Source organism: Buteo buteo, chromosome 18 (genome assembly GCF_964188355.1).
Source record: "Buteo buteo chromosome 18, bButBut1.hap1.1, whole genome shotgun sequence".
Classification (NCBI taxonomy): Eukaryota; Metazoa; Chordata; class Aves; order Accipitriformes; family Accipitridae; genus Buteo; species Buteo buteo.
In genome coordinates this window covers 27,944,491-27,972,209 of record NC_134188.1, presented here as the reverse complement: position 1 = coordinate 27,972,209, position 27,719 = coordinate 27,944,491, and the positions used below count along the sequence as shown (strand labels likewise).

The following is a 27,719-nucleotide window of genomic DNA, read 5'->3' as shown; positions in this document are numbered from 1 at the left end:
GGAGGGATGTTGGACCCCAGGAAAATATCTTGGGGGAATGATGCTGCAGGGATACCCAACCACAAGAGAATATCTTGGAGGAGCAAGATATATCTAGGGAGAGAATATTTGGGGGGAGCATCGCCACACACTTGCCAGGCCCCATTATTAATCTCTTCCCAGCATCGTCTGCTGGAGACAGACACCAGGACAGACAGACCATCACCACGAGGCAGGATGGATGCTCCGACGTCCCCAAATCCCCAAGCAACAATGACCATTTCCCCAAGCAGACAACCGACCTCGTGACGCCGGCCCTCTCCATTGAGTTAGGGAGGGGAAAAAAAAATAAATAAAAAATAAAGCTTATTCCTTTGCCATCCGTCAGGGAGCACGTAAATCTCTGCTCCCAGCCAGCCGTCTTGGTGCCAAGTTATATCCGGTCCTCGATGCTCTTGCCTATAATTAAAGCAACTCCCTTGCAGGGCTCGGTCCCCCTCCGCCCCCCCAGCGAAGGCTGGTGCCATCTGAAATAAAACAACCCAGCTCCACTATATAATAAATCAAAAGGAGAAATAAAAATCCTGGTTTCAGTTATGTTATGGCTGCAGCACAAAGAAATTCAAAGGCAGGAGAGAGATTTGAAGATACAGCTGCGGCGTTGCCCTTAAAAGGGAAAATTCGCACCCTCTTCGCCGAGGCTGGCGGGTTCAGGCAAGGTAAGGAGCAGCATCCCCGGGGTCCAGCCCCGTGGGGTGGCCCATGTCCCCGAGGTGATGCTCGGCCAAACTAGGGTCCCAGCTGCCAGAGCCCAGTGCTGGAGTTGGTAAAAATCCACCTGAAATGATCCCAAAGTGACCAGGGTTGGGGGGTGTATCGGGGTGCGCGGTCAGCAGAGCGTCCCTGATACTGGGGCCATCATGGGGTGGGCACCGTCCCTGGGGCACCGCAGGGAGCTGCCTAAATAAAAAATACCACTTTATAAATTATTAATATAAACCACGTATTATATAAACATATCAATAATTTAGTAAGAGATATTTCTTTATAAAGAAATGCCGCCGGGTGCACTGCCTTGCCTTGGGAACCTGCTGATGTCCCAAAGGTGCCGCCAGCCACGGCACCAGGAGGTTCCTCGTTACCCCGCTTAATTATAACGCTCGATGCTTCAATAGCACTTTTCACCCCAAGACCAGAGAGGACAAGTGCCTCACTCTAAACTGGTACATCGGACAAAAATGCCGCAAAATTCACCCCAAATTATTTCCAAGGATGTTTTACACAGGAGCCAAGAGCTCCCCGTTCTTGGCCACCAACACCAATGGGGACAACAGCCGAAGGAGCTGGATGAGGGGCAGAGCCCCCCAAGAGAATATCTTGGGGGAATGATGTTGCAGGGATGCTGGATCCCGAGAGAATATCTTGGGGGAATGATGCTGCAGGGATACCCAACCCCAAGAGAACATCTTGGGAGAATCGTGCTGCAGGGATGCTGGATCCCACGAGAATATCTTGGGGGAAGGATGTTGCAGAGATGCTGGACCCCAGGAGAATATCTTGGAGTAATGATGCTGTGGGGATGCTGAACTCCAAGATCATACCTTCAAGGAATAATGCTGTGAGGATGCTGGACCCCAGGAGAATGTCTTGGGGGAAGATGCTGCAGGGATGCCTGCTCCCAAGGGAATATCTTGGGGGAATGATGCCGCAGGGATCTGGATTTTGGGAGCGTGCAAAGAAAAACACCCCTGCTCCACATGGCTCTGCCCCGGCCAGCAAGGGTTACACCGCCGGGCTCAGCCCTGGGGACTTCACGCTTGGCTGCCGGCGGCTGTCGGAAGGGAACGGTCCAGCCCGTCCTCTTAAATCGGCATCGAAGCAGGGCGAGAGAGCCCTGCCAGCCCCGTTCCCGTGAGCTCTCGCCTCATCCCCCACGGGAACGGGTATTTCTGGGCTTCGCCCGGAGCTATTAAAAGCCCCGTGGGTGCCAGCACTGCTGTGCCGCAGGAGGAGGTGACGCTTCCAAGCCCTTCCTGGCACAAACACCCGAAGCAATGGAAACCCAAGTCCATCTTCAAACAACAGCCGAGGGGCTGGCAATGCCAAAAACCCACCCCGGGAAAGACCCCAAAGCCCGCGGCCGCTCTTCAGTGTGCGCAAACCGCCTTTGCATCCCCCAAACAGCATTAATTCTTCCACGGACAGGATAAAACTTTACCCGTTGATAAAATAGTCGGTGCATGCACAAGAATATTTTTCCCCTTTTTTCCCACACCGCCAGCACCGCAAAGCCTATGGTCCCGGGCAGAGGGATGGTGATTTTTTTGGGGGGGAAAATGCCAATTTGCTTGAAAAGGGCTATGACATGGGGAATCCCAAGCAAAAGGACCATTTAAGCCCTCCCCACCAAGGTAAAGGCAATTTTTGGTTCAGCATCTTGGGGCTGGCCAAGAGCACACCCGTTTACCGGGACTTAGATAGCATTGCCGGGAGATGCTATATATAAATACAGCATATAATATGTATGTATCTATAAAAACACCTTCCACCAAAACTTGGTGCTATTTAACCTGAAAACTGCTTCTTCCCACCCAAAAATCGCCTTTTTATTGGGGGAGTCGCTCCTACAAACAAGAGCTCATCCCCTTACAACTGCCAGGAAGGGCTGGGAAGGCTCTTGGCCATCCAGCAGTGCATCCACGGATGGGAATTTGTCCCCAACGAGGGACACGCGAGGCACCCCCAAAGCCACCAACGCTTTGGAGGGGTCAGGTACCGCGTGAAACGAAGGTGGTTTTAGGACGGACGGGCACTTACCACCTGCGGCTTGGTCCTGGGGCCGTGTTCGTCGGGCGGCCGTGGGCACCGGGGCAGCCGGGGCTGTGGGGCAGCGGGTGGAGAGCGGGGTCCATCCCCAGGACCGGGGGACGCGTCACCTGAGTTGAGGGCCAGCATGTACCGCTTGGTGACATCCTCCAACGAAGGAGGTTGGAGGGTCGGGAAGGATTTGCCGGGTGAGCGGGCGGCAGCCGGTGCGGGGAGGTGGCTGTGGTGGCCGGAGGGGACAAGCGGCTCGGGGACGGTGATGGGGACGAAGGTGGCGGGCTCGCTGGTGTGACGGACGTGTTTGGTGGCAGGGCGGCTTTTGGTGGCGTGGACGGCAGGTGCTGGCGGCGGTTGGTTTTCCTGGTGAGCCGCGCGGTTGGAGCGCTTCTTGGAGCTGCGCCGGGCAATGCGAGGGGACAACACATCGGCCAACTTGGGGTCGAAGCCATAGCCGCGGCCGGTGCCCGGCGCTGCTGGTTGTGCCGAGAGGATGGGCTCGCTGCTGGACGGTGGGATGCTGGGCTCCAGCTCGCTGATGGCCTCACCGGGACCTTCGAAGGCGCCGGCTGGCAGCTCACCGCGGCGGCTGGGGTCGCTCAATGACTTCTTCTTGATGGTCTTGCCGTTGCCCTTCTCGTCGATGAGTTTAGCCATGGCGCCGGGCTGGCTGACGATGGTTCGGATGAGGCTGCTGTAGTCCCGCGGCCCATCGCTGCCGAGTGACAGGTCGCTGCCTGCGCTGCCTGCGCTGCCTGCGATGGCAGCGGGTTGGGGGATGCCCGCCTTGGCGCTCAGCGAGCCCAGGAGGTTGCTGTCGACGGAGAAATTCTTCGCCTCCTCCGCCACCGAGCATCTCCGGTGGGGCATGGGGTCGCTTAGGGAGCGGTAGGGCTCGGTGCCACCCTCGCTGCCACCCTCCATCCCATTGGTACCTGCCGAGGGGAACTTACGGCGGCGGCGCAAGCTGCCGGGGGTGCTCGGTGTCTCGGATTTGCCAGCTGGAAGGTCTTCAACCGCTGCTGCCGGGTGAGCGGGCAATGGCGTTTCGGTGTCACCGGCTGCTGGCCCAGCATTGGGCAGCGTCCAGGCATCCACGGCTTCATGCAGGTCTTGGAAGGGCATCCCCACGGGTTCCGGCTCCGTGACGATGCCCTCGTCCGTCACGCTCGACTCGTGACCCGACAGCTCCTCCACGGATTTCCTGCGAGCGAGGTTCTCCTCCGACTCCGCTTCCTTCAAATACCGCGTGCTCTCCGCCCGTCCCCGAAGGGTCACCTCCGTCGTCCCCGTCGGTGCCACCACCTCGGCGCCCTCCACACCTCCGCTGTCCTTCTGCTCGGCCGCGAAGCCGTAGTCCTGCTGGGAACCCATCCTGCTGATCTTCTCAAAGACCTGCCTCGCCTCCTGGATGTACTGGTCCTGGATGACCACGGGGAGGGCATCCTCGTCCCCCCGCTGTCCCCCATCCGAAGCCACCCGGTCCTGGCCGTCAGCGGTGGCCAGGAGGAGCTCGGAGGAGCTCTGCTTCATGGCGCTCTGTAGGAAAAGCCGCCGCGTCCCTGATTTTTCGGAGCAGGTGAAGGACTTGGCACGACGCAAAGTGGCCGTCAGGTCCTTGAGCGTTGGCCGCTCGCCCGGCGCCCAGCGGTTGGGGGGCTGAGCGGCGCCGCGGCTGCCCGGGGAGGGGGCGGCGATGCCGGAGCAGCCGTCGGAGCCGGCGTCGAGGCCGATCCTCACCCCCTTCTTCTTCACCTTCAGCTCCGAGAGGTCCGATTTGAGGAAGCTGAGGAGGGTCAGGGTCTCGGTGGCGATGTCGGGGTTGGACAAGGACTTGCGGTGCTCGGCCCGCTCCCCTTCCAGCCCCGGCTGGTGCGGGCTCTCGCTCCCAAAGTCCGGTTTTGCCTTGGCCGCGCCCTGCGGCAGCTTGGGACGGACGCGGACCGCCGGCTGCCCCCACGCCAGGCCGTCGCTCGTCCCGAAACTGGGCGACCGATAGACGCCGTAACCCGCCGGGAGAGTCCGTCCTTGGTTGGGCCAACAGGCCCCCAACGGCTCCTCTTCCTTCAGCGTCTCCGTGCTGGAGTAACGGCTGCCGCTCCGCGACCCGCCGGGGCTGCCGAAGGGCAAGATGTTCACCTTGGAGACGCGGGCCACCACGGGCAAGGGGTGACGGGCGCCCGCCCGCCCGCAGCCTTCGGCCTCGGCCTCGCCGCCATCCGCCGGGCTCTCCCAACCGCCGCTCTCCTTCTTCTTCTTCCGGGCGAGGCGGTGACGGTGGGCGACGCTTTGCCCTTCGCCTTCGCTGCCGGACGAAGCGCGGGGCGAGCGGGACGCCGCGGCTTCATCCTCCCCGTTGGAGCGGGGCGACGGGGAGGAGGAGGAGGAGGAGGAGGAGGGCGGTTGCGGTCGAGCCGAGTTATGCCAGGAATGCGGGCCGGGCTCCGGCGGAGCTCCGCGGGGAGAACGGAGAGCCGGGTGCGGGACGCGGCTGCGGGGCGGAGGCGGCGGGGGAGCTCCGCGCCCGCTCCCGGTTCCGTTCCCGTTCCCCACCCCGCCGCCGGTCCCGTTCCCCGCTCCCCCCGCCGGCTGCCGGCAGCTTTCCCCGAAGAGTTTCCGCATCGCCGGGACGCTGGGCCAACGCGGCGGCTCCGCGTTTAAGCCCGGGCCCGGCGACGACGACGGCGGCGGCGGCGGCGGCGGTGGAGCCGGAGACGGCGGCTGAGCCCCGGCATGAACCGGGCCCGTCGGCTCCGGCTCGGTAAAACGAAGCGAAAGCTGCCGTACCGAAGGGGCCAGGCTGCCAAAAGCCCGGCCCGCTTGTTGCTCCGCGATCGACGCTGAAACTTTCCTACCCGGGAAGAAGAAGCAGGAGGAGGAGGAGGAGGAGGAGGAGGAGGAAGGCGGGGAGGAGGCGGGCAGCAGCCACCGACCCGCCGCTACCCCCCGACCGCTGCCCCCCTCCGCCATTGTCTGCCCCCCCCCCCCGCCGCCGCCTCCGCCCGCCCCCCGGCCCCGCCGCCGCCCCCCGGCCCCGGCCCCGGCCCCGGCCCCGGCCCCGCCGCAGGCACCGCCCGGCCCCGCTCCTCCTCCGGGCTGCCAGCGGGCTTCATCCCTCCCGCTTTGTTTTCTCTCTTCGCCTCCCCCCCCCCCCGCCTTTTTTTTTTTTTTTTTGGCTTTTCCTCCTCCCTCACCCCCTGCTTTTTTATTTGTTGCATTCAAATAAACTTTCCTCCCCGGAGGCGTGGTTTCCTCCCGCAGTGGGGGGATGGTTGGAGATTTTCCCTTTTTTTTTTTTTAAATTTAATTTTTCTTTTTTTTTTTGGGGGGGGGGGGAGAAGAAGGCAGCCACAGAGCTGCCCTCCCGCTCCCAGGTCGAGCAGGACGACCTCACATCCCCCCCCCCGCATATTTCATCCCCTTCCCTCCATCCCCTCCCAGCTTTTTTTTTTTTTTTTTAGGGGAAAACAGGATAAGTAAGCAAGAATTTGGGTGCCAGCGAGAGATTCTTCCCTTTGCTGTGGATTTCTCCAGCCCCTGCTTTGCAACTCATCTCGGGGAAGGCAGAACACCTTGTTCCCAACTTGCAAAATCCTCCTGTGACGCACTGCCCCGCCAACAGACTTTCTCGTGGTTTTTTAGTGTCGCTTGTCAGCGCTTGCTATTTGCAGCCCATAGCCCCTTTTCCCCCAAGACAGCAGATGTATCGCTGGGGATGTGAAAAATGAAGAAGGTGGCTGGGATGGTTGATGGGTGAGCTGGGGCCTTGGCAGCGTGGATGGGGCTGGAGGGGTGTCTTGCCCACATAAAGCACGGTGCTGGCTCTGTCCCAGGGGCACAAAAAACCTGGTGGTGATTAAAAAAAAATCCAACGCCCCCTGTAAATGCATTTTTCAGGACCTAAAAAGCACCTCCGGCGATGCTGTGAGCTGCACCGCCCCAGCAGGTATTCCTTCCCTGGCTCTCCCTTCCCTCCCCTGGTTCCCCCAGGGCTGGGTGTCTCCCAGCCATAAGGACGGTGTCCCCATGATGTCCCCACCGTCACCTGGCATTAAGGATGGGATTTTGGGAAGAGCCACGCGTTTCATCTCCTCTCAGTGCTGTAGGAACTGGTCCTCAGGCTGCTGGTGTTGAGCATCTCACAAGCGAAGGAGATGTTTGGAAGCACCCACCCCATCCCTAAGGTGCCCCGTTGTGCCCATCACCCTGGCTTCTAGGCCTGGTGGTACCAACGGAACTGCTGACAGGACCCCAAGGCCGGGCAGGACCCAACAGGAGCTCCGTGTGTCTCCTACGCTTAAAACCATCCAAAATCGGTGATTCCACCATCGGGGACCTCACCAGGGTGTCCAGGAGCGGCTGGATGTCACCGCCTGAGCCCACGCTGTCCCTGCAGCCACCACCAGCCTTTTGGGAAGCTGCTTATTTTTTTCCCCTCAGAGCTTTATTGTGGATCAATTTTGGCCGGCCACCTTGTCCCATGGGTGCTATCCAGGCACGGCGTGGTGCGACGGAGCGGGGCTCCTCCATCCCTCCCCGGAGCCTGGTGGGCACCCACAGACCCAGCTGGATTTCTCCAAATCTAAATATTTTGCGCCCTCTCCTGGGTCCAGGCGGTGTGGCCTGGTGCCTCCCACTCTGTCACCTTCTTTTTGTCTGGGAAGAGGGGGACACCAGGCTGGGAATGTCTCACTACCCACCGCCCCCCCCCCAGGATTTTGCCCTTCCGTTGCAGGACCCCAAAAATAGATGGGAGGAGATTTTGGTGTGGATGAGCTCCGGCCAAGGGAAAGCCCGGGGCTGGCTTTGCCTCCTCCATCCCATTCTGTGCCCCAGCCCGCAGTCACTGTCACCAAGCATGGTCCTCCCCACCGGGACATGGCCACCACTCCTGCAAAACCAGGTGGTTTGAGCTAATGCCGTTGCAGAATCCTTCTCCGTTCCAGCCCGCTGTGACGCTAAGATCTTTGAGCATCATCCAAGAGCTGATGACCATGCTGGACACCCTCCTCATCCTCACGACAACAAGGAGCCACACTGGGACCACCAACCCTGGATCCTGCTGAGGTCCTTGGGTGGTCGGGTACCCGAGGAAGATGCCGTGTGCTTGCAGGGAGCGAGGTGGGATGAAGCCGTGTGCTTGGCTGGGTGCAGGCAGCCAAGCCAAGGGGATGCTCATCCCTGGAGATTTGAAGCAATTTGCTTAAATCAAGTTAGACGTGATTATTATGCACAGCCAACCTGCGAGAAATGCAGCAAAACAGTGATCCCTATATATATATATATATATGTATGCATACTATATATACATATATACACTGTATAGATACATATAGTGTATTCAGGGCAGAGAATATCTGTGCTGCATAGCCTGTGCTGGGCTACAGACCTTCCCCTGCTTGGTTGTATAATGTGTATGTATATGTAGTGAGTGCATATATGTGTACGTATCCATCTGAAAAAGGCAGGGTTGTTTATTCTATATATCCTACATGTTAAAGAAGACTCGCAGAGCGATTAGTGATATGTCCACCCCATGTTGTGTAAGCGAATCCCTCCTTGCCGGGAGGGAGCAGCATCCTGACGGAGGCTGCGGGGAGCAAAGCTCAAGCCCCAATGCAGCCTGGGGGTGGTGGAGAGGCCAAGCCAACGGTGAGACATGCGGTGACATGGCCAAGGACACCGAGTAGCTCGGTGGCCTGGGTTTCCTGACACCAGGCATTGTGTCTGGCTGTGCCGGCTCTGATTTTGGTGGATCCTGGTTAGGAGGTGACAGCAGGATGCCGAGGATGCCAGGATGGACCAGATTTGGGGTGGTGGGCTAAGCAGGGAGCTGGACCTGGATGTTGTTGAAGGTCCCCAGGCAGGTGACAGCACCGCTGGCTTGTGTCTCACCCAGCCCATGGTCATCACTTGGGTGGGAAATCCAGCATGGGTGTCCCAGTTACACTTATGTCTCCCTTCCCAGTTCCCAGTCTTTCCAGGGATGCTTTCCCACTGTTTTGCAGCTCCAGTGGTACCAGCAGGCTCATGTCTTTTACTGGTGTGGTCCCTTTCTGGGGCTGGGGGTGGTTAGGGATGTCCCAGTATTATCCCAGAAAACGTCCGTGACACTGATCTTGAGCTAGAGAAACATACGGCCCCATGTTCCCCAGACAGGTATGAGCCGAACTAAACCCTCCCCAGCCTTTGCATGGCCCCATCAGGGAATCTTTAAATGAGAAGGGGGAGAAATTGCCCCCCAGCAGCTCGCCCTGAGCCAGGGATCGTGTCCTCCACAGTCCCAGTGTGTTCTCCATGGTCCCACCAGTGGTTTTTATTGCGTCGGTGGCTCGGCCACCAAAGAAACATGGTGCTAAGCTGCTCAAACTGAGCAACTGAGCCAGAGAAACGACACAGGATCTGTGCCGTGATGGGGTTAATACTGCGCCGCTGCAGGTTGGAGATGGGATGAAAGTGTTGAGAACTTGGGAGATGCCATCCTCCTGTCCTCCAGCACGTCCCCAACTGAAGCCATCTCTCCTCCATGGACCTTAAAGCCAAAATTGCTCCATGCCTAGTCCCGGTGACACCGAGGTGGCCCTTGTCCTCACCTAGGAGCCATAGGTAATGCAATGGTCATGCCGCCACTTGGAGCTCATCTTGTCGAGGAGGTAACGGGTGCTCTCGCGAAACTTGTGTTGGGTGAAGTAGAAGAGGATGGGGTCGAGGACGCTGTTCATGCTGGCAAAGGGACGCGTGCACTTATAGGCGATGGCAAAAGCCTGTAGAGCCGGGCAGGGCAGGCTGGGCGAGGAACGGACGATCAGGTAGATGGTCTTGGTGAGGTGGAAGGGGAAGAAACTGATGGAGAAGACGATGACCACGATGATGATCATACGCACGGCTTTGTCCTTCCTCTTGTGCACCGCCAAGCCGATCAGCTCATCCTTCTGGCACAGGATCCGGGCCATCCTGCAGTAGCAGGCGAGGATCGCCACGAAGGGCAGCAGGAAGCCGGTGATGGTGAGGGTGATGCCGTAGGGGAAGTAGGCGGCGGAGCGATCCGGTGGGCTCAGGTCGTAGCAGACAGTACGGTTCCTCTGGGTGCCGGTAGAAGCAAAGACGAAGGTGGGGAGGCACTGGGCGATGACGATGAACCACACCGCGGCACACACCAGCCACGTCAGCTTTTTCCCCTTCTTCTTGTGCCACGAGGCCAAGGGGTGGCAGATGCCCAGGTACCGCTGGACACTGATGCAGGTGAGGAAGAGGATGCTGCTGTGTAGGTTGCTGTAGAACTGGAAGCGGATGAATTTGCAGGTGAAGTCCCCAAAAGGCCAATAATCCTTCTGGGTGTAGTTGTAGATGAGGAGCGGGAGGGAGCAGACGTAGAGCAGGTCAGCCATGGCCAGGTTCAGCATGTAGATCATGGTGCGGCTGAGCGCCTTACGGGCCACCCAGATCTGCCCGATGACCACGGCGTTCAAGGGCAACCCCACCGTGAACACCACCGAGTAGACCAGGGGCAGCAGGACCTGCTTGAACTCCTCATGGAAGGTGCACGAGTTCCTCCTGGAGCCCACGAGGGCCGTCAAGTTGGCCATGGCAGCGGTCCTCCCCGTCGATGTCCTCTCTGCTGGTGTGGCCCCTCAGCAGTGCCTGTGAATGACAAAGGGGACGGTTGGTGACTCGGCCATGTGGTGCCACATCTACCCTAGCAGGATGAACCTGGACCAGTGTGTGTGACCCCATTGCTCCATCCTTCTGGGTCGGGGAAACCCCTGGGATCCGTACAGGCTGGGGGATGAAGGGATGGAGAGCAGCCCTGCGGAGAAGGACTTGGGGGTAGCAGTAGGCAAAAAGCTGGACATGACCCGGCAATGTGCGCTCGCAGCCCAGGAGTCCAGTCATCTCCTGGGCTGCATCACCAGCAGCGTGGCCAGCAGGTCGAGGGAGGGGATTCTGCCCCTCTGCTCCCATCGGGTGAGACCCCACCTGCGGTTCTGCGTCCAGCTCTGGGGTCCTCAGCACAGGAGAGACAGGGACCTGTTGGAGCGGGTCCAGAGGAGGCCACAAAAATGGTCAGAGGGCTGGAACACCTCTGCTATGAGGACAGGCTGAGAGAGTTGGGGTTGTTCAGCCTGGAGAAGAGAAGGCTCCGGGAAGACCTTATAGCAGCCTTCCAGTACTTAAAGGGGGCATACAAGAAAGATGGGGACAAACTTTTTAGTAGGGCCTGTAGCGATAGGACAAGGTTTTAAACTAAAAGAGGGGAGATACAGACTAGAAATAAGGAAAAAATGTTTTATGCTGAGGGTGGTGAAGCACCGGCCCAGTTTGCCCAAAGCGGTGGTCGATGCCCCATCCCTGGACACATTCAAGGTCAGGTTGGACGGGGCTCTGAGCAGCTTGGTCTGGTTGAAGATGTCCCTGCCCAGGACTAGATGACCTTGAAAGGTCCCTTCCAACGCAAACTGTTCTGTGATTCTGATTCTAAACCACGACGATGGATTTAGGGTCCATCAGAAAAGTGAAGGTGGAGAGAGTGGGACCGTGGGGGGTGGTGGGACACAGGACAGTGCCGTGGCCGTGATCACCCCCATCTCAGCTCCGCTTGCTCCGACACTTACACCCCTTAGAAAGGTTTGCACAAGGCCAAACCGCCCTCATCCCGGTGCGGGAGAGGAAATTGCGGCACGGCGTGCCCGTTAGCCGCCGGCATGGCTTCCTGCTCCTCTGCAGGGGGTGCCAAAACCCTACGGCCAGTCGCCCGAGCGGGCTGCGTCCCCCAAGTTTCAGGATATGCCACCTGCACAGGGTCCAGCAAGACCCACAGATGTTTTGTGGTTACTTTTCAGGACTGGTGACGCTCTGGTCCCGGAGTTTTTTGGTTTTTGTGGGCTGAGAGAGCCCATCCACGTGGCCTCTGGGCTGCTCTGAGCTGGGCAAGAGGCCACCTGCTTTTCTCAGCGGCTGAGACGAATGCGAAAGACGTGGTCCTACAGCACAAAGAGACCCCTGACCCCAGCCGCGCCGCTTGGATGGGTCCCTCGCCATGACACCCATGGGTGCTACACGCTCCCAGGTTGCAGCAGCTCGGACGCGTGGGCAGAGCCACTTCTCCTTTCTCCTCTCGCTTCCTCCATCATCACTGGCGGACCTGTCTGCAACCCTGGCTGGTGGCGTGGGGCCAGCGCCCGCTTCCCCCTACACACCCCCAATGCCTGGCAGGCACGAGCTTACCTGGAAATGGGGTGGCCAGCGTCCCTGTGCCAGTTGGGAAGGGAAACTGAGGCAGGGAGAGGGGTGGCCGAGCTCCAGCCAGACACATGGGGCAGAGGGGATCGGGGGGGACACACAGACGACAAAGTCCAGGGGCCACCCCGTTAGCTCGCACCACCGTGGTGGTCCCCATTCAGTTCTTTGGGATTTACCAGACCCAGAGCAGAGCCCGGCCATGGGATCAGGCTTGGGGAGAGTGCTGGGGACACACACGAGGCTCTCCCATTTTTGGGGGTGCTCCAGGCCTGTAGATCAGTCATCCCCCCCCGCTCTCCCAGCTGCCGCATATTCCTCCTACCCTCCTGGCACCCCATTGAGCCCCCCCTGGCACCCCACTGAGCCCCCCTGCAACCCGCTGAGCCCCCTGCACCCCATTGACACCCCCCTCACCCTGCTGAGCCCCCCCTGGCACTCCACTGTGCCTCCCGAACCCTGCTGAGCCCCCCTGCACCCCGCTGAGCCCCCTGCACCCCGCTGAGTCCCTCTGGCACCCCATTGTCACCCCAGCCCCAGGCAGTCCCAGCACCCACCTCTGCCACCTCCAAGCCAATATGTGCCCCAGGGTTGTGAACTTCCCTGTCCCCTGGGACCCCCCCAAACCTCCTCCAGGACCCAAGGCTGGGGTAGCGCCCACCCAGGGCACCCACAGGAGCCTCTGCCGTCCCACTCATCCTCGCAGGAATACCACCATGACATTGGGGACAAGGCAATAAGGGTCCTGGGGGACCTGGGAGCGCGTCTTACCTGCTGGGGTGCCACGGGATGCCACGGGGTGCCACGGGGTGCCACAGGGTGCCAGGACCTGCCGCTCTGCCCAGCACCTGGGCACATCTGCAGCCCTGGGGTGCTGAGTTCACCCTCTTGAGCAACACTTCCCCTTTCCACCCAATGACAGCACCCCCGGGGCGATGGGGAACAGAAACCTGGGTGGCAGGGTGGGCACTGCGCCGCATGGCACTGCAGGGCGCTGCATGGCCACGTGGGTATGGCATGGCATGGCACAGCCTGCGCCAGGATCTCCGTCACGGCTCCACACCGCGTGTATAGATCCCCTAAGCACGTATACGGGCCGCCTGTACACACATGCAGGCTCCCCGCACACACACAGACACGCGTGTGCACACCCCCACGGACATGCCCTACACGTGTGCACAGACACGCACCCCCCGTGCGACCACACTCTGCCTCCAAAAGAGCCGTACCCGGACACTAAGGGACATCCAGAGCTGGCAAATGCCACCAGGGCAGGGGACGTGACCCAAACCTGGCTCAGGGATGTCAGGATGCGGCCCGCTGAGGCCACCAGCCATGTCACCAGACCCATGAATTTTGGGGTATTTTCCCCCATTCTTTGGTCTTTTCCCCCATTTTTGGCTCCTTCCTAGGGTGGGCATCTGGGGTAGATGCTGGGGACAGGGAGGTCACCTGGCAAGGTGGCACCAAGAGGAAAAAGATGCGCCAGTTGCCTTGTCCCGTTCTGCCACAGCCACACAAGGGAAACTGAGGCACGGGCACTGGGTTTGAAGTTAACCAGTGTGGTTCACGCCCCATTTTATCATATTTTCTCCCACAACACCCCTTGGAGGAGTGTTTGGGGGGCTAAGGGACATGCCCAAGGCTACAAAGGCCATCGGTGGCGGAGGGTATCCATAGCAAGAGCTGAGCTAAAAATACAATAAGCAGCCAAAAAAACAAAGGACACCCCCTTTCCCCCCAAAAACCTCTTTGTAAGAGGGAAATGGGGCACTGAACCCCAGTGCTGCCAGACTGGGAGGGATAGGGAAGCCAGAGGAGAGGAAGAAGAATCCCTCCCAATCCCAGGAAAAAAAACCCAGCTGCAGGATGTGCCAAGCACAACCTTTCCATTAGACACCAGAGAATCCCCACCCCAACTGTACCCACTGCCTGCCACAGCCTGTAACCCCACAACCACAGCCTGCCATCACCCATAAATCACCGCTATTTCCGATTAATGAGACCACATCAACACACTCGTCCTCATCCTGCTGCTGTGCCCATGGCACGTCCCCAGGTCATGATCTGGCCTGGCGGATTATCCAAAAAGTCCCTTTTTTTCACCCCAAAACCCCACTGCAGGAATCCCTGCCAGCCCTTGGGATGATGGGGTGGGTGGCCTCCACGCTCAGCCTCCCCTAAAAGCAGACATCCTTGGGATTACGGAGACGTGGTCCTGGTGCCCTGACACCATGGTGATGGGCACCAGGTGAAATCCATTGTCAAATGAGACTTGCAGGGGGAAAAAGGGGTGCACATGGTGTTGGGGTGCTCCATAGGATGGGGTCACCCTTACCCAGGGGGTTTAATGTGCCTGAGAAGGAGGAACGGGGTTAAGAAAGAGAAGTGCTTTCAAACCATCTCAGGCAAGCCCTTCTCCGGTGAAATTAGCTTTAATTAACACCCTGATATTAATATGAAGGGGGTTTCTGCAGGCTTGCTACACTGGGAAAATATTTTGGCTGCTGGTGCGCTCGAATAGTTTATGGGGGATGGCTTCCTCTTTTGGAAACCTTCCTCCTTGGTTTGTCCTGCCTTGGGAGGAGACCATGGTGGGGACATCTTGGTGACTTGATGGCAGAGCTGGGATGGCGGAGATGGAAGTGAAAGCTCCAGCTCAGCAGATTTCGAAGGGGATGAAGGGGGGATGCTCCTGCCCTGCACGTCGCTTGGCCGAAGCCACAACATCCCTGTCCCCAGACACCTCCTGCCCGGTCCCAAAACATCTTCATGTGCCCACGGACATGTCCCACCTGCCCCAGGGTGGTTGGGGACCAAGGCTTGGATGTTTTAAGGGAAATTTCCATTTATCGAAGCCCCATAATGTAATGATGTGGACAAATTGGGCCAGAGTGGCATTTTCAGGTGCTTAACGTGGACCCGTGGGGACAAGGTGCAGGGACGGGCCGTCTGGCGATGCTGCGTGGCTCTGCCACTGATGTGCTCTGTCCTTGGGTGACTCCCTTCACCTCCCCATGCTTTGGTGCCCCATCTCTAAAATAAATCAGCATCTCAGGGGTGCTCTGAGCAACCCGGGCAGCGTTTTCCTGCTGGAAACGGGAGGTGCTGGGGACAGGGAAGGTGCAATGAGTTGGTCTGGTCTCAACTGGCAGCACTGAGGCTCTGGCTGTATAAACCCATACATATATACACACAAACATAGGCACATGTACAGCCACATGTTCACCCACATGTACACACATGTGCGTAAACATATATATAGATATACAAGCATATACACCTCTCCATATAAATATACCTCTATGCATGTATACATGTCTCTGTATTTATACCTCTATACATAAATACACAAACTTATATATGGCTCTCCACACACATGTATACACACATATACATTTCTCTCTACATATATAGAGAAATATATATGTTGCCATTCACACACACATGTATACAAACTTCTATACCTATATACACAAATATATGTCTCCAAGCACAGGGACTCACACTTATGTATATACATAACTCTATCCATATATATACAAATATATTTATGCTTCTATACACATGTCTATGCACACATGCTCATATATACAAATATAATTATACATCTATATGTATATATATACAAATATAGAGAGATATATATAAAGGCGGAGGCCGGGCTCCTGGCACCCACAGCAGAGATGCCAGGGAAGACCAGGTCCCTCGAGCAGATTTGGGGACACTCCGCGCGTAACACCCCCTCTGGCACGGGGCTGATCCCTACGGATGCCCCGGGAGATGCAGGCGCATCCCGGGTGCACCCCAGGCCGTGGGAGCAGAGGGACCCAGGCAAACCCACCCCGCTGAGCTCCGCACCAGCCCTGCCGTGGGGATCAGGGTGTGATTTTAAGCCTTGATCCACGGTAAAAGGTGCTAAACCTTCCCAAAAGCAAACCTTCCTAAAAGCTTTGGGAGCACCCCAAAGCCCGACCAAAGCACCGATGCTCTCTGGATCTGACCCCGTTCTCTCCAGTTCTGCCTCATCCTGCCCAGGTCTGCCTCATTCTGCCCAGTTCAATCTGATCTGCTCAGGTCCAATCCTGCCCGGTTCGGTCTGAGCCTCTCAGGTTTGATTCTGCCCAGTCTGGTCCCATCCTGCCTGGTTTGACGCGCTTGGGTCTGATCTTGCACGGTTTGATCTGACCCCCTCGGGTCCCATCCTGCCCAGTTTGATCTGACCCCCTCGGGTCCCATCCTGCCCAGTTCAGTCTGATGTACCCAGGTTCCATCCTTCCCGGTTTGGTCAGACCCTCGGGTCTCATCCTGACCCAGTTTTGTCTGACACGCTCGGGCCCATTTCTGCCTGGTCTGGCCCCATCCTGCCCAGTCTGGTCTGACCCTTTTGGGTCCCATCCTGCTCGGCTCAGTCTGATCCTTTTGGGTCTGATCCTGCCCAGTCTAGTTTGACCCTCTCGGGTCCCATCCTGCCCGATTCGGTCTGATCCTTTTGGGTCCCATCCTACCCAGTTCGGTCTGAACCTTTTGGTCCCATCCTGCCCGGTTTGGTCTGACCCTCTCAGATCCAATCCTGCCCAGTCTAGTCTGACCCATTTGGGTCTGATCCTGCCCAGTCCGGTCTGACCCTCTCAGGTCCCATCCTGCCCAGTTTGGTCTAACACTCTGGGGTCTCATCCTGCCTGGTTTGGTCTGACCCTTTTGGGTCTGATCCTCTTGGTCCCATCCTGCCGAGTCCGGTCTGACCCTTTTGGGTCCCATCCTGCTTGGCTCGGTCTGACACTCTGGGTTCCCATCCTGCCCGGTTCGGTCTGATCCTTTTGGGTCCCATCCTGCCCAGTTCGGTGTGACCCTCTCGGTCCCATTCTGTCCAGCCTGGTCTGACCCTTTTGGGTCCCATCCTGCTCGGCTCGGTCTGACACTCTGGGGTCTCATCCTGCCCGGTTCGGTCTAACACTCTGGGGTCTCATCCTGCCCGGTTCGGTCTGACCCTTTTAGTCTGATCCTCTCGGTCCCATCCTGCCCAGTCCGGTCCGACCCTCTCGGTCCCATCCTGCCCGGTTCGGTCTGACCCTCTCGGTCCCATCCTGCCCGGTTCGGTCCGACCCTCTCGGTCCCATCCTGCCCGGTCCGGTCCGACCCTCTCGGTCCCATCCTGCCCGGTTCGGTCCGACCCTTTTGGGTCCCACCCTACGCGGTCCAGCCCCATTCCGCCCGGTTCCCTCTGCCCCTCCCGGGTCCGATCCTGCCCCGGTTCCCTCCATCCCTTCCCGTACGCGGCACTTACCGGCAGCGGGATGCGCCGGGGCGGCAGCGGCGCTCAGCACCCGGGGCCGCCCCGCTGCCGCTCCGCCGCCGGTCCCGTCCCGCTCCGCCCCGGGGCCGCCCCGTTCCGCCCCGCTCCGGCCCCGGCACCTGCGGGAGGGTCCCGGAGGGGAGCGGAGAAGGCTCACAGCTGGATTGGGGCGGAGGAACAGCTGGGCTGAGGGGCTGCCGCGCCAACAGCTGGCTTGGCCTCATGGGCAAACATCTGGATTGAATGGGGGGGTGGGGGGGTGTCCACCGACCCCAAAAGTGGGATTTACAGGGTGGGATGCTCATGAACCGGCTGACGGCTGGATCCTCCTGGCCGCAGGCTGGGAGCTGCCGGAGGCTTCGGTGAGCGGTTGGGTGTCGGGGACAAGGGTGTCCCCCCCCGGGCACCGGGTCTCAACCGAAGGGGTCAGCGGCTTCGGTACTCATTAACCAGGCGGTCAAGCCTCCACGCTTCCTGAGCAGGGCTATTAAAGAGCAATAAGGAAAGGAACCCCGGGGGGACGTGTTGGGTACGAAAGGGCCGATGCATAAACAGCCCAGGGATGCCAGGAGTGCGCGGGATGACGGGTTTGGCCCTTCCTTTCCCTGGAAGGCCAGTTCACCCTCCAAAATTATTCCCCTCCTTCCATTTTAGGAGCTTGGGATGGGTAGGGTAGAGATAGAACGCAAGGAGGTGCCGACCGGCATCGCTCGGATGATGGAGCACCACGCCGGGGTTCCCCGGCATCGCCTCATTGAGCGATGCACCCCCAGAGCGATGCACCCAAATAGGAGGCGAGGAGTTTTGGGCAGAGGTTGGGCTGCACGGTGGGGGATGTGGAGGTGGAATGAGGTGCCGCAGCCCATCTGGATCCCGCCGGCGCCTGCACTACGGCGGACAACACGGGTTTCATCGATCCTGGCGCGAGCCTGCGGCCAAGCCGGGTAGTGGGGCCACGGGGGAGATGGGCTCTGGCAGGAGCAACCGTGAATATTTGCAACCACAGCCAGGCTGGAGCCATCACCCTCATCCCGGGGCTGCCCGGGCTTGTGGGGTTGGGTTGGCGATGGCTCGGTGCCCTTGTGAAATTCCCCGCTCCCTCAGCCGCCACAGGGAGAAGGAAAGTGGGGGGAAAAGTGTCTTTCCCCAGAGCAGAGCAGAAAACACGCCTTGTGCAAACAAGCCCAGCAGCCGGAGATGGGCAGCCCAGGGCTTTCCGCAAGCATCCGGGGAATGCAGCTGAGAATGGACACAACTCACTCCTCCGATGAGCCACCAGCGAGAGCACTTATCCCACCTCCAGTGCTGCCTCCGTCTTGGGGTCAAGGTCTGAGCTGGTGAAAAAGAGCTGGTGTCCTCCTCCCTCCTGGCATGGCGGGTGTCCTTGCAGGTCCCCAAGGTGAATGACTTGTAGCCAGCTGTCCTGCTGTGGGGACACTGTAAATAGTGGAGGGAGTGTTAAAAAAAGAAAATAAAATAACAGCTCCTGGCTGCCTGCCAGCCCCAGCTGCCTCCACTGAACCCGCCAGTCAGACTCGTAGCCTCAAGCCTTGCCCTACAGCACCTGGAATAAATGGGAACCCCCAAAAAATGACATTTTGGGGGTTGAGCAGCAATGGGAGAGGCAAATTTGGAGGCAGTGGCAAGGCCAAAAAGGAGATTTCAAGCAAGTCATTGGTTTTATGCCTCTTTCTATCCATGTAAAAAGCAGACGAAGCTCATTGCCCAAAGGGAATAGCCTGGGTTCCTCTTGGAGTCTCACCGATTGAATAAATCCTTGGCAAAAAGGCCTGGCATGGTGGCTGGATTTGGCCTCACGAGACTCTTTGGCTGCCTGGTTTCTGTTCCTCTGGCTGGATGTTGCCAGTAATCGCATTAGCAGCTGATTGCAGGAGACCTTTGCCACTGCTGCCCAGGGTAACTGCACCTTCCCACCGAGCTCCAGGTTTCCAGCCGCTGGTGGGTCACAAGATGGTGCGGATGGAGAGAGGAGCATCTGTGGTCAAGGGCAGGGAGGCAGCTGGGACCTGGGGCCGTGCTCCTCCAACCGATGCAAAACTCTCGTTGGGGGCAAAACGCAGCATTTTTCAAATGCTGAAACTTTGTGAAAGCCTCAGGGCTGCGATGTCCCCACCACCAGATGCTGGATGTCCCCATGGGGAGGGTCCTACAGGGCTTTCAGGTTGTTCCCCAACACAGACGTACCAGGGATGCAGGCTGGGTCCCTTCTGCCTCGGGCTCTGCTGCGGCTCGCCAGACCGGAGATGTCTTGCATGAAAAATTTCATTACATCTAAAAGCTATTTACAACAGAAATGGAGTTAATTTCTCATGTCCTTCTGACACCACCAGCCTGCCAGGGTCATGGGCCTGGCTGAGCTTGCTCATGAGGAGGTGACATTTGATGGCAACTTTCTCTTTTTTAATCAGCTCAAAGGACGTGGTCACCCCGGGCTCACCCTCAGACATCTGCTACCCCAGCACCTGCCTTTGAGTCCCCAAATGTTTGGCAGAGAAGGTGTTTGGTGGAGAAAGTCTCATCTCTGATGGCACCGTCCATCTTCTTGCTGCAATCAACATTCACCTCAAACCAGCGCAGCTGCTGGGGTGAAAGCCCCAATAGAAGACGAGTCTTCTCGCTGCTGGACCACTGCTTCGGAGAACCTGGCCAACCTCCATTGCCATGATGGGTCCCAGGCCCACGTTTCTGGCCATTCAGCCCAAATTTCCTTCTGGAAGTGATGAGGTCCCAGTGGCAGCCTATGAGCCCAACGCACCCGTTCTGCCAGGGCTCTGCGGGAGCGCCGGGAAACCTTGGCTTTGATGGGAATTCAGACAAAAATGCCTTGGCTTTGCTCCAGGTGGGAGCTGACCCGCTGTTCCTATGCCTCAGTGTTTCTCCAGAAATATGTTTCAGCTTGTTTTCCTCTCCAACCTGCTTTCCTAGAGCCCCACGGACGTCAGCAGGGGAGGAAGGGGTTTCTGAGCCTCTCCTCCCACAGCACGTAGATGATTAATGCCTTGATCTTCGCAGGCTTCCTTTCCTCTTGCCGGCACACCCTAACGTGCCTCAGGGACTCAAGGTTGCTTCCGCTCATCACTTTTCTTTGCTCGAGAATCCTCAAGAAGCAGAGCGGAGTGCGAGGATCCGGGCATGGGTGATGTCTTAGGCTCCAGTTCCATCCACAACGTCAGCAGAAGGAAAGTGGTGGGTGTTTGGGAGGTGGCCTCGGTGCAGGAGACCTCGTCCGTCTGCTGGCAAAATGGGTTAGGAAGGGAGATTTTGGGACTCACATTTTGGGGCTTTGCAGGCAGGAAATCCCAGGGCTTGGGGCATGCGAGAGTCTCATGGTGGAGGTTTCTGAGGTGGGCCTTCACACTTTGTGGCCAACTTTGAGAGGTCTTCTCCACCCCCACTGCTAGGAGGCTCTGCAGAGAGGGAGGCCGTTGGCTCTCACTGCCTCATCCTCACAAATAATTGCACTTTTTCCCTTCAAGGACAGAGCTGGGGTCTGGGATGGGGACATCTCTGAACTTTCCATGGTTGAGTAGAAACTAAATGCCTCCAGGTTGGCTGCAATCCCTCCTTCAGCTCCTTCCCCTCCTTCCCATGCCAGCAGATGACTCAGCCCTTTTGGGTTTTCACCCCTCTGTGGCTCTTCCCATCCTGGGAGAGCCCCGAGCTCCTGAAGGTCAGCACAGCGATGGCCATCTCAGTCTTCTCACCAACATGTCTCTTCATAAACACTTCATCCCCCGCGATGAGAGACCATGGTATGGAGCAGAGGTGCAACCCAGCATGGAGCTCCACCGTTGCCGTGCTGGGAGAACTGTGCTCTGCCAGCAGCCCCAAGGATGGGTCCAGGTATCAGGTGATAATCAAAGGGTGTCCAAAAGCAGGCTCAGGTCCCCACGGGGACCTGCAGGATCTGGCCATGCTGCCAGCTGCCCAGGGGTGATGGAGGAGCACACTGTGTCCCTTTGGCTCACCACATCCATGCTCCTCCACTTTCCGGACTGCCTCCGCAGAGAGGAATAAGGAGGTCAAAGCACATGAGACCTGCAGGTACCTTTGGTATTTCCCATCCGGGAAAGATTTAAATAACTTCCCTCGACTCGTTGCTGTTTCCTCGATAGCTTGTTTGCTTTGGCTGTTGGACCAGAGGCTGTTCTCTAGCTGAAGAGTTTTTCAGGGAAACGATTGGCCCCCTCAATTACAACCAGGGACAAAGGGTGGAAATGTTGATGAAGATGCTTGCTTTTGGGGTACCACCATCCCAGCAGGACCACACACCCAGGCACATTCATAGGGTGAAAATAGCTATTTTAAGGTTGAAAACCAGCATCTCAGGTATGAGCCAACCTGAGGGGCTCCATGATCATGGTCCGTCACTGCAAACCAGGGCCAAACACAAGTGTCCCAACATGCCACTGTGTGCTGCTGCAAGAGCACAGATTGTCACCTGCCTGGTGGCCACAGAACACTTGGGTTTTATGGAAGGGTTGAGGCAGCACAAGGGTGAGACGGGCAAATTTCTCACCTGACTGTGTGTGAGTCACCAGGAAGGCAGCAATTCTGTACACCGCAAATTTAATGTTTTGGATTAAAAACTTGTTGGTGCAACTTCTTGTTGCTTCCCAGGAATCCCATACGCAGTTCTGCTGCTCCTGCAGCAAGCAGTAAGGGATTTTGCGTGTGATGAGTTCACCTGGGACTTCCAAGCCACGGCTCAAATTTCCCATCTGGATGGACGTGCAATTTTTACTTTGTGCAATTACTCTGTGCCTTTCTGTAACAGGAATTTTAAGTCCTTGGCTGCTCTTTTCGCTTCTTAACACCATTAAATGCAATGCTGTTGACTCAGGATGTCCATCCCTGATAGGACAAGGTGTAAGACAGGACAAGGAGTAATGGCTTTACACTGAAAGAGGGCAGATTTAGATTAGATGTAAGGAAGAAATTCTTCACTGTGAGGGTGGTGAGGCACTGGCACAGGTTGCCCAGAGAGGTTGTGGATGCCCCATCCCTGGCAGTGTTCAAGGCCAGGTTGGATGGGGCTGTGAGCAACCTGGTCTAGTGGAAGGTGTCCCTGCCCATGGCAGGGGGAGTGGAACTGGATGATCTTTGAAGATCCCTTCCATCCCAAACCATTCTGTGATTCTATGATTCTATCCCCTCGCCAAGGGCTGTGAAGATGCAGTGGGGAACCTGGGGACTCTTGAGCAGCCAAAATAACATCCAGGCATGAGGCATCTCCCATAGGGACCAAAATATTCCAGAAATTAAAGCTCAGAGCATGGACCATTTTCTTCCCAGGAGCATGCAGGGACCCGCTCAGCTCTTGGGCTGGTTCTTCTTTGCCTGCAGGTGGGATACACTGCGGCAAATATTTCAGCCACAGTGTCCTGTTCCTTCCATTGCAAAGGCAACCAAACCAGATATTTATTTTGGGAAAAAAACATCTGTTTCATCTCCAGCATCGTTGATGAATTTTTCTGTGTGGAGCAACTCACGTGTCCTCACTTCTCGCTTTCGGTTCTGCTTCTCAGAAAATCATTCTGTGCCTTTGAAGACGGCGAAAGGGGAAGCCAAGTCCAAAGTGTGTTTTTTTTATTGCAAGAATTTGTCTTTTTCTTGTATGAAAGCAACTGCTTTCTTCTGGAAAAGAGCAGGATTACAGAAACAAGGCGAAATTTAGACACATGTTTTCTCTTCTGCCACTTACAGATGGGCAAAAAGCTCCAGCAGTACTTGAGGTTTCTAGTCAGCTAAATCAAATGTGATGTAATATTTTATAGGAAGATTTTAGCGATATTGCTGATATTAATACTCCTTGATTTATGGCTAACAGGTTATTTGCGCTGCTTGCTGGGAGATGACTGAAACATGGCTTGCTGGAGGCTTTACCTGGAGCATCCGTGCAGAGGGACCATTTCACATCCTCCATCCTCAAATGGGGATGATTCCCATCTTTTTCTCCCCACCTAATCCATCAGGAAACCCCTCACATCCCCTTTTCTGCAAGCAGAAAACCCACTCAGGGCTTGCTATGGGGTTTGCTTTGGGTTATGGGCAACATTACCCCTATAGGAGCAAAAATTAGGGGTCCGGGGCCAGCTCGGTGCCCAGAATAGGGAGGGGGACAGGAATAGCTTCCCAGGATGGACTCAATTTTTGCAGGGACATGGTCCGCATGCAACGGTACTGGGAGCAGCATTACCCTTGGCAGTATCTTCTAAACAAACCTCAGAGCACAGTCAGTGCCCAGACGTTTTGTACAAACACTGGGGTGAAAATATAACAAGGAAAATACAATCCTGGGGGGTCCTGGCCATCAGTTGTCAGGGTTTGGGCAAAACCGGGCATGGTTGCTGCATATTCTTTTTCGTCGTGGTGGCTTGCAGCACCGTGTTTGGGGGTTTGGGTGCTGCAGGAAGGGAGGGTGGTATTTCGGTGCCCATCCAGCACAGGAGCGTGGGCAAGAGGTGCTCAGGGATGCTCAGGAGGTGCTGGTGTGGGGGTCGGGTGCATCCTTGGGGGGTTGTAAGACCATCCTGAGCAAGGAGGTCTGCGCCCATCACTGCTGGGAGAAGGAGGGTGGACCAGGGAACTCCTGGGGTAATTCTGTGATGACCCCAATCTGTGCCTCAGTTTCCCCAGTTGCACAAAAAAGTGAATGCCCAGCTTCCAGCTAACACCTAGAGAACACTCCAGGATGCTCAAATGGAGGGTGTACCCCATGTCTGCTATGGGTGAAGCCTCCTGGATCAGCAGGCAGGACCCTCCTGCTCTCAACCTGCCTGTCCTGTGCCACCCCGGAGACCTGCCCAACCCAAAAATGTTCAAGCAGGTCCGTCCCGTTGGAGGTGTGTTGCAAAACCAAGGCAGCAGCGAAGTTCTGCACATCAGGAGGGAGGGAGGAGGGGAATTAGACAGCAAACAAGATCAGCTCGTTCCCCTCGCACTTGCGTGTGCTGGCAGGCAGCGCAGGCAGCAGCGGGTGACTTAACTCACAACACCGCTCCAGCGTGCTGCGTGTTACCCTTTTTGCAGGGTATCAGCCTCTCTAACGAGTATATTTTTTCATCCTTCTTCCTGCAGATAAGGTTTGCTTTTATTTTACTGTATTTTATTTTATTAAATTTGATTAAATTTTATTTTACTCCTATTCTATTCTATTCTAATTTATTCTTCTTTTTTTTTTTTTTTTTTCCACATGGACACTGCCAGACAGCTCCAGGCCCAGGGAAAGACTGCTCCCCTTTATTCAGGTTGGATGCTGCCAGTGGCTGGGTGCCTCTCTTTCCATGCACGTCAAACCAAAAGCCCTGATCACAGTAGGGTGGCAGCTGCTGTAACATAAACTTTAGAGATAAAGACCCAGACAAGTCTTTAGGATAAACGGAAAAAAACTTGTGAAATAGGTTTAATTTAATATATCCAGTAAACGTAGACATTCTCACTTCCTTCCTGTTATTATCTGACATGCTCTTCTATTCTTGGATTCTCAGGAAAATTTATTTAAAGGAAAACTGAACAATAACAAACATGAGATTAAAATAAAATCAGAAAAATAATGGGAATGATGGACGAGAAGGTGGCTGGGTTTCCAGGAAGGTTTGAGGGGAATGTCCCGCATGAGGATGTGACTGTGCCGTACTCCGAATCTCCATTGGAGGGGGAGATGAAGGTGCTACGTTGCCTTCAAGACCGATTGCAATTGCAGCAGCTGGTGGGCTTGGACCTCTTTGGTCCAAACTGGCTCATCTCAGTGGGGTGACTGGAGAAAGAGCCTTGGGATCTTCTCTGAAATGTTTTGTGGTGGGCTCCATCCCTGAGACACATGGCTCTGAGCACAAAGTATTAGCAGTCAACAGGACCTTGTCTTCCAGACGCCAAGGGGACAGGCTGTGACCAGATGGCTACAATTAAGCAAGTCATTAAATCTCCTTCTTCCGGGCACCTTGACATCTGTTTTTTAACACAGACGTAAGAGGAAATGCTGGCTTTCTCCACCAGGATAAGAGCAGGTGCAAATAAGTCTTGGCTAACCAAGACCTTTGGGCATGACAGACCCTGAGGTCTCATCTCATCTTCACACACCTGAACGTGTGTCTCCGCTCAGTCCGAGTGTAAGGGCTGAGCTTCATCCCATGTGGTTGATCTCCTCCTGGGTGAGTGTCCAGATGCCCCGATGTCCGGTATTTTAGAGGTACCATGTGTCAGCACAGCAATGATCCGTTTTGGCCATTCCCAGGTTGGTAGTTCACAGCCTCCAGAGACAGCACTTACCTCTTCAGTGTTCATGCGTGCACAAGGGTTTTACGTCTGCAAACAACCAGGACAGCTTCAAAGGCTTGGCTCCCACCCTGCTGGCTCCTGGACATGTTCCTCCGTTGGCTCTTCTCCGTCATCCTTACTCTGCATTTCAGCAGCCTGGCCCTGCTCCTCCCTCCTCTGCATGCCCATTGCTTGCCAGGCATTAAGAGAGGAGAGCTCCTAGGTATCAGAGACATCACCAACTCATTCTTCAGGGTGTTGGGACCTGTGTGGAGACAAGCTGATTTCGTTGGGCATCTTCCAAAAACATGTCTCCATTGGGTTGTGTTCCTCCCTTACATCCCCAGGAAGTCTTTGTAGGCATCACGCAGGGCCTGGAGAGGACAACGATGTCCACATAGGTCCTAGGACTGTCACATAGGTCCTAGGACTGTCACATTACCCTGGGACCGTTGAGTGATAAAGACGTGTTCACACCAGCAGGCAACATGAAATGGCTCACTGGTGTGGCAGTAGCACCGAACTGACTAGTTTCTCCTTCTCTTCCTCCTCCTCCTCCTCCTCAAGCAGTTAATATTGATAGAGCTTATGAATTAACTTCTCTCTTAGAGGTTCGATTGAGCTGGAATTGGTACATTAAACAAACAGTGAGCGGTTTATGACTCATGCGATGGCCCTGTGCCAAGGCAAGCACAAAAGCAGAGGCCTCAGCCGAGCTTTGGGAATTGTTCAGTGTTAAAATCTACATGGTCCTGAAGAAGACACCGGACGGGACTCCTCTCTAAATTCAGCTGGAGCAGGTGAAAAACTTCTCCCTTCCTCAGCTCTGGTGGCTAGGACCTCTGCTCCTCAAGCAGAGAGGAGTTACCAGGACATCCCCGCTGTGGAGGGATGCCGCCGAGAAGAACCTTGTCCCTGAGACGCACACGGGTACCACAGGGACACAGAGCCCATCCCAAATTTGGGAACGTCCCTCTTCCACATGCCACACGTCTCACCTCTCTGGCGCAAGATCATGCAGCCCTATCCTGCAGACTCCCAGTGGTCTCTATTTTCGAGCAAAATGAGTAAGAGTTGACTGTTCTTTTGGGTAGGAATGATTCAGGAAGTTTTAAATAGTAAAACTGTCCTTTTCTATAGTTATTTCCCTCTTTATTCCCGCTCCTGGCTGCTGGGCGGTTTGTATACAGTTATTAAAACCTGCTTTGACATCTCTCGCAGAGTATTTCCTTTTGGCTAGCTTCTTACACATTTGTTTCCATCCAAATTCCCATACAAGGACAATGGGGAACGAAACCGCTTTCATCCCTCATAGCCTGCCCAGAGCCCTCCCGAGTGTCACGGCTGGAGATCAGCCAGGGTGAGACCACCCCAAGGTCCTGGCTGAGAAGGGTCCTTCGCTCTGATGGTGCCGAGCACGTGCTGAGGAAGGGAAGTGTCTCCCATGCCTGTTTGCAAGACAAAGGTCTAAAGGAAATGGAAAATCCATAGTAGAATTGAGACCTCCATCCCCTTGGGCCATGGCGTCTTTTTGCATGGACCCACTCTCATCTCAGCTGGAGCTGGTGTTGTGGGAGGGGAGAAACTGAGCCAAAGCCTCTGTAAAACTTTCCATGACCCAAAACAGGAGGAAAAATCTCTTCTTGATCCCCCCAAGCTATCAGCTATTATCATCTTAAGCACACGACAAATGCTTTCTAGCCACATCTTCAAGAGACCTCCACAACGTCCATGTCCATGTCCATCCTGGATCATCCATCCTGTCTGCACCCTTCTCCTTTACGCAGTTTGGTGTAAAGAGGAGGTACCTGGCCTGGGCTCTGTCTACTCCTTTGCAAGGTGGAGGGGCTGCTAATGTCAGCCCTTTCCAAGCCTTTATATGAGGCTTTCTCCCACCCACCCCAGTGCACGTCGGGAGTGCAGGCAGGCCTGATTTGCCCCACACAGTGGCCTTGCAAGGACACGGTGAGCTTGTCATCCTCCTCCTCCCTCCTTAGTAGATCCCAGCCAGCCTCCAGATGCGCTGCGGAGGATAAGCACCATGGGTTTGTCATTAGATCAGAGATAAAAGTTCTGGCTGAAGCAGATGAACTTCTGTCCTCTG

General features: G+C 56.3%; 2 protein-coding genes across 4 annotated transcripts in view; both read right to left on the bottom strand.

The window, feature by feature from the left end:
* Positions 1-5,772, bottom strand: part of ARHGEF17 (Rho guanine nucleotide exchange factor 17) — a 34,748-nt gene extending 28,976 nt beyond the window's left edge. Inside the window, exon 1 of the mRNA XM_075050268.1 lies at positions 2,797-5,772. Within this exon, the coding sequence (XP_074906369.1) occupies positions 2,797-5,772 (2,976 nt within the window). The remainder of the gene's footprint in view (positions 1-2,796) is intronic.
* A 2,159-nt stretch (positions 5,773-7,931) lies between these two features.
* Positions 7,932-17,413, bottom strand: P2RY6 (pyrimidinergic receptor P2Y6). Of its 3 annotated transcripts, none has more exons than XM_075050464.1 (2): positions 17,327-17,413; positions 7,932-10,443 (listed from the first exon to the last, which is right to left on the bottom strand). In XM_075050464.1, exon 2 carries the CDS (start codon positions 10,386-10,388, stop codon positions 9,396-9,398), a length of 993 nt encoding a protein of 330 aa, XP_074906565.1. In that variant the 5' UTR covers positions 10,389-10,443; positions 17,327-17,413; the 3' UTR covers positions 7,932-9,395. The 3 variants fall into 3 exon arrangements, with proteins under 3 accessions (XP_074906565.1, XP_074906564.1, XP_074906566.1); XM_075050463.1 differs by lacking the exon at positions 17,327-17,413 and adding an exon at positions 12,811-12,892; XM_075050465.1 differs by lacking the exon at positions 17,327-17,413 and adding an exon at positions 12,028-12,238.
* Between the last annotated feature and the right edge of the window lie 10,306 nt (positions 17,414-27,719).

Bases quoted from the DNA above. Each gene is read 5' to 3' on its own strand.
- P2RY6 (XM_075050464.1), bottom strand. From the start codon at position 10,388: ATGGCCAACTTGACGGCCCTCGTGGGCTCCAGGAGGAACTCGTGCACC.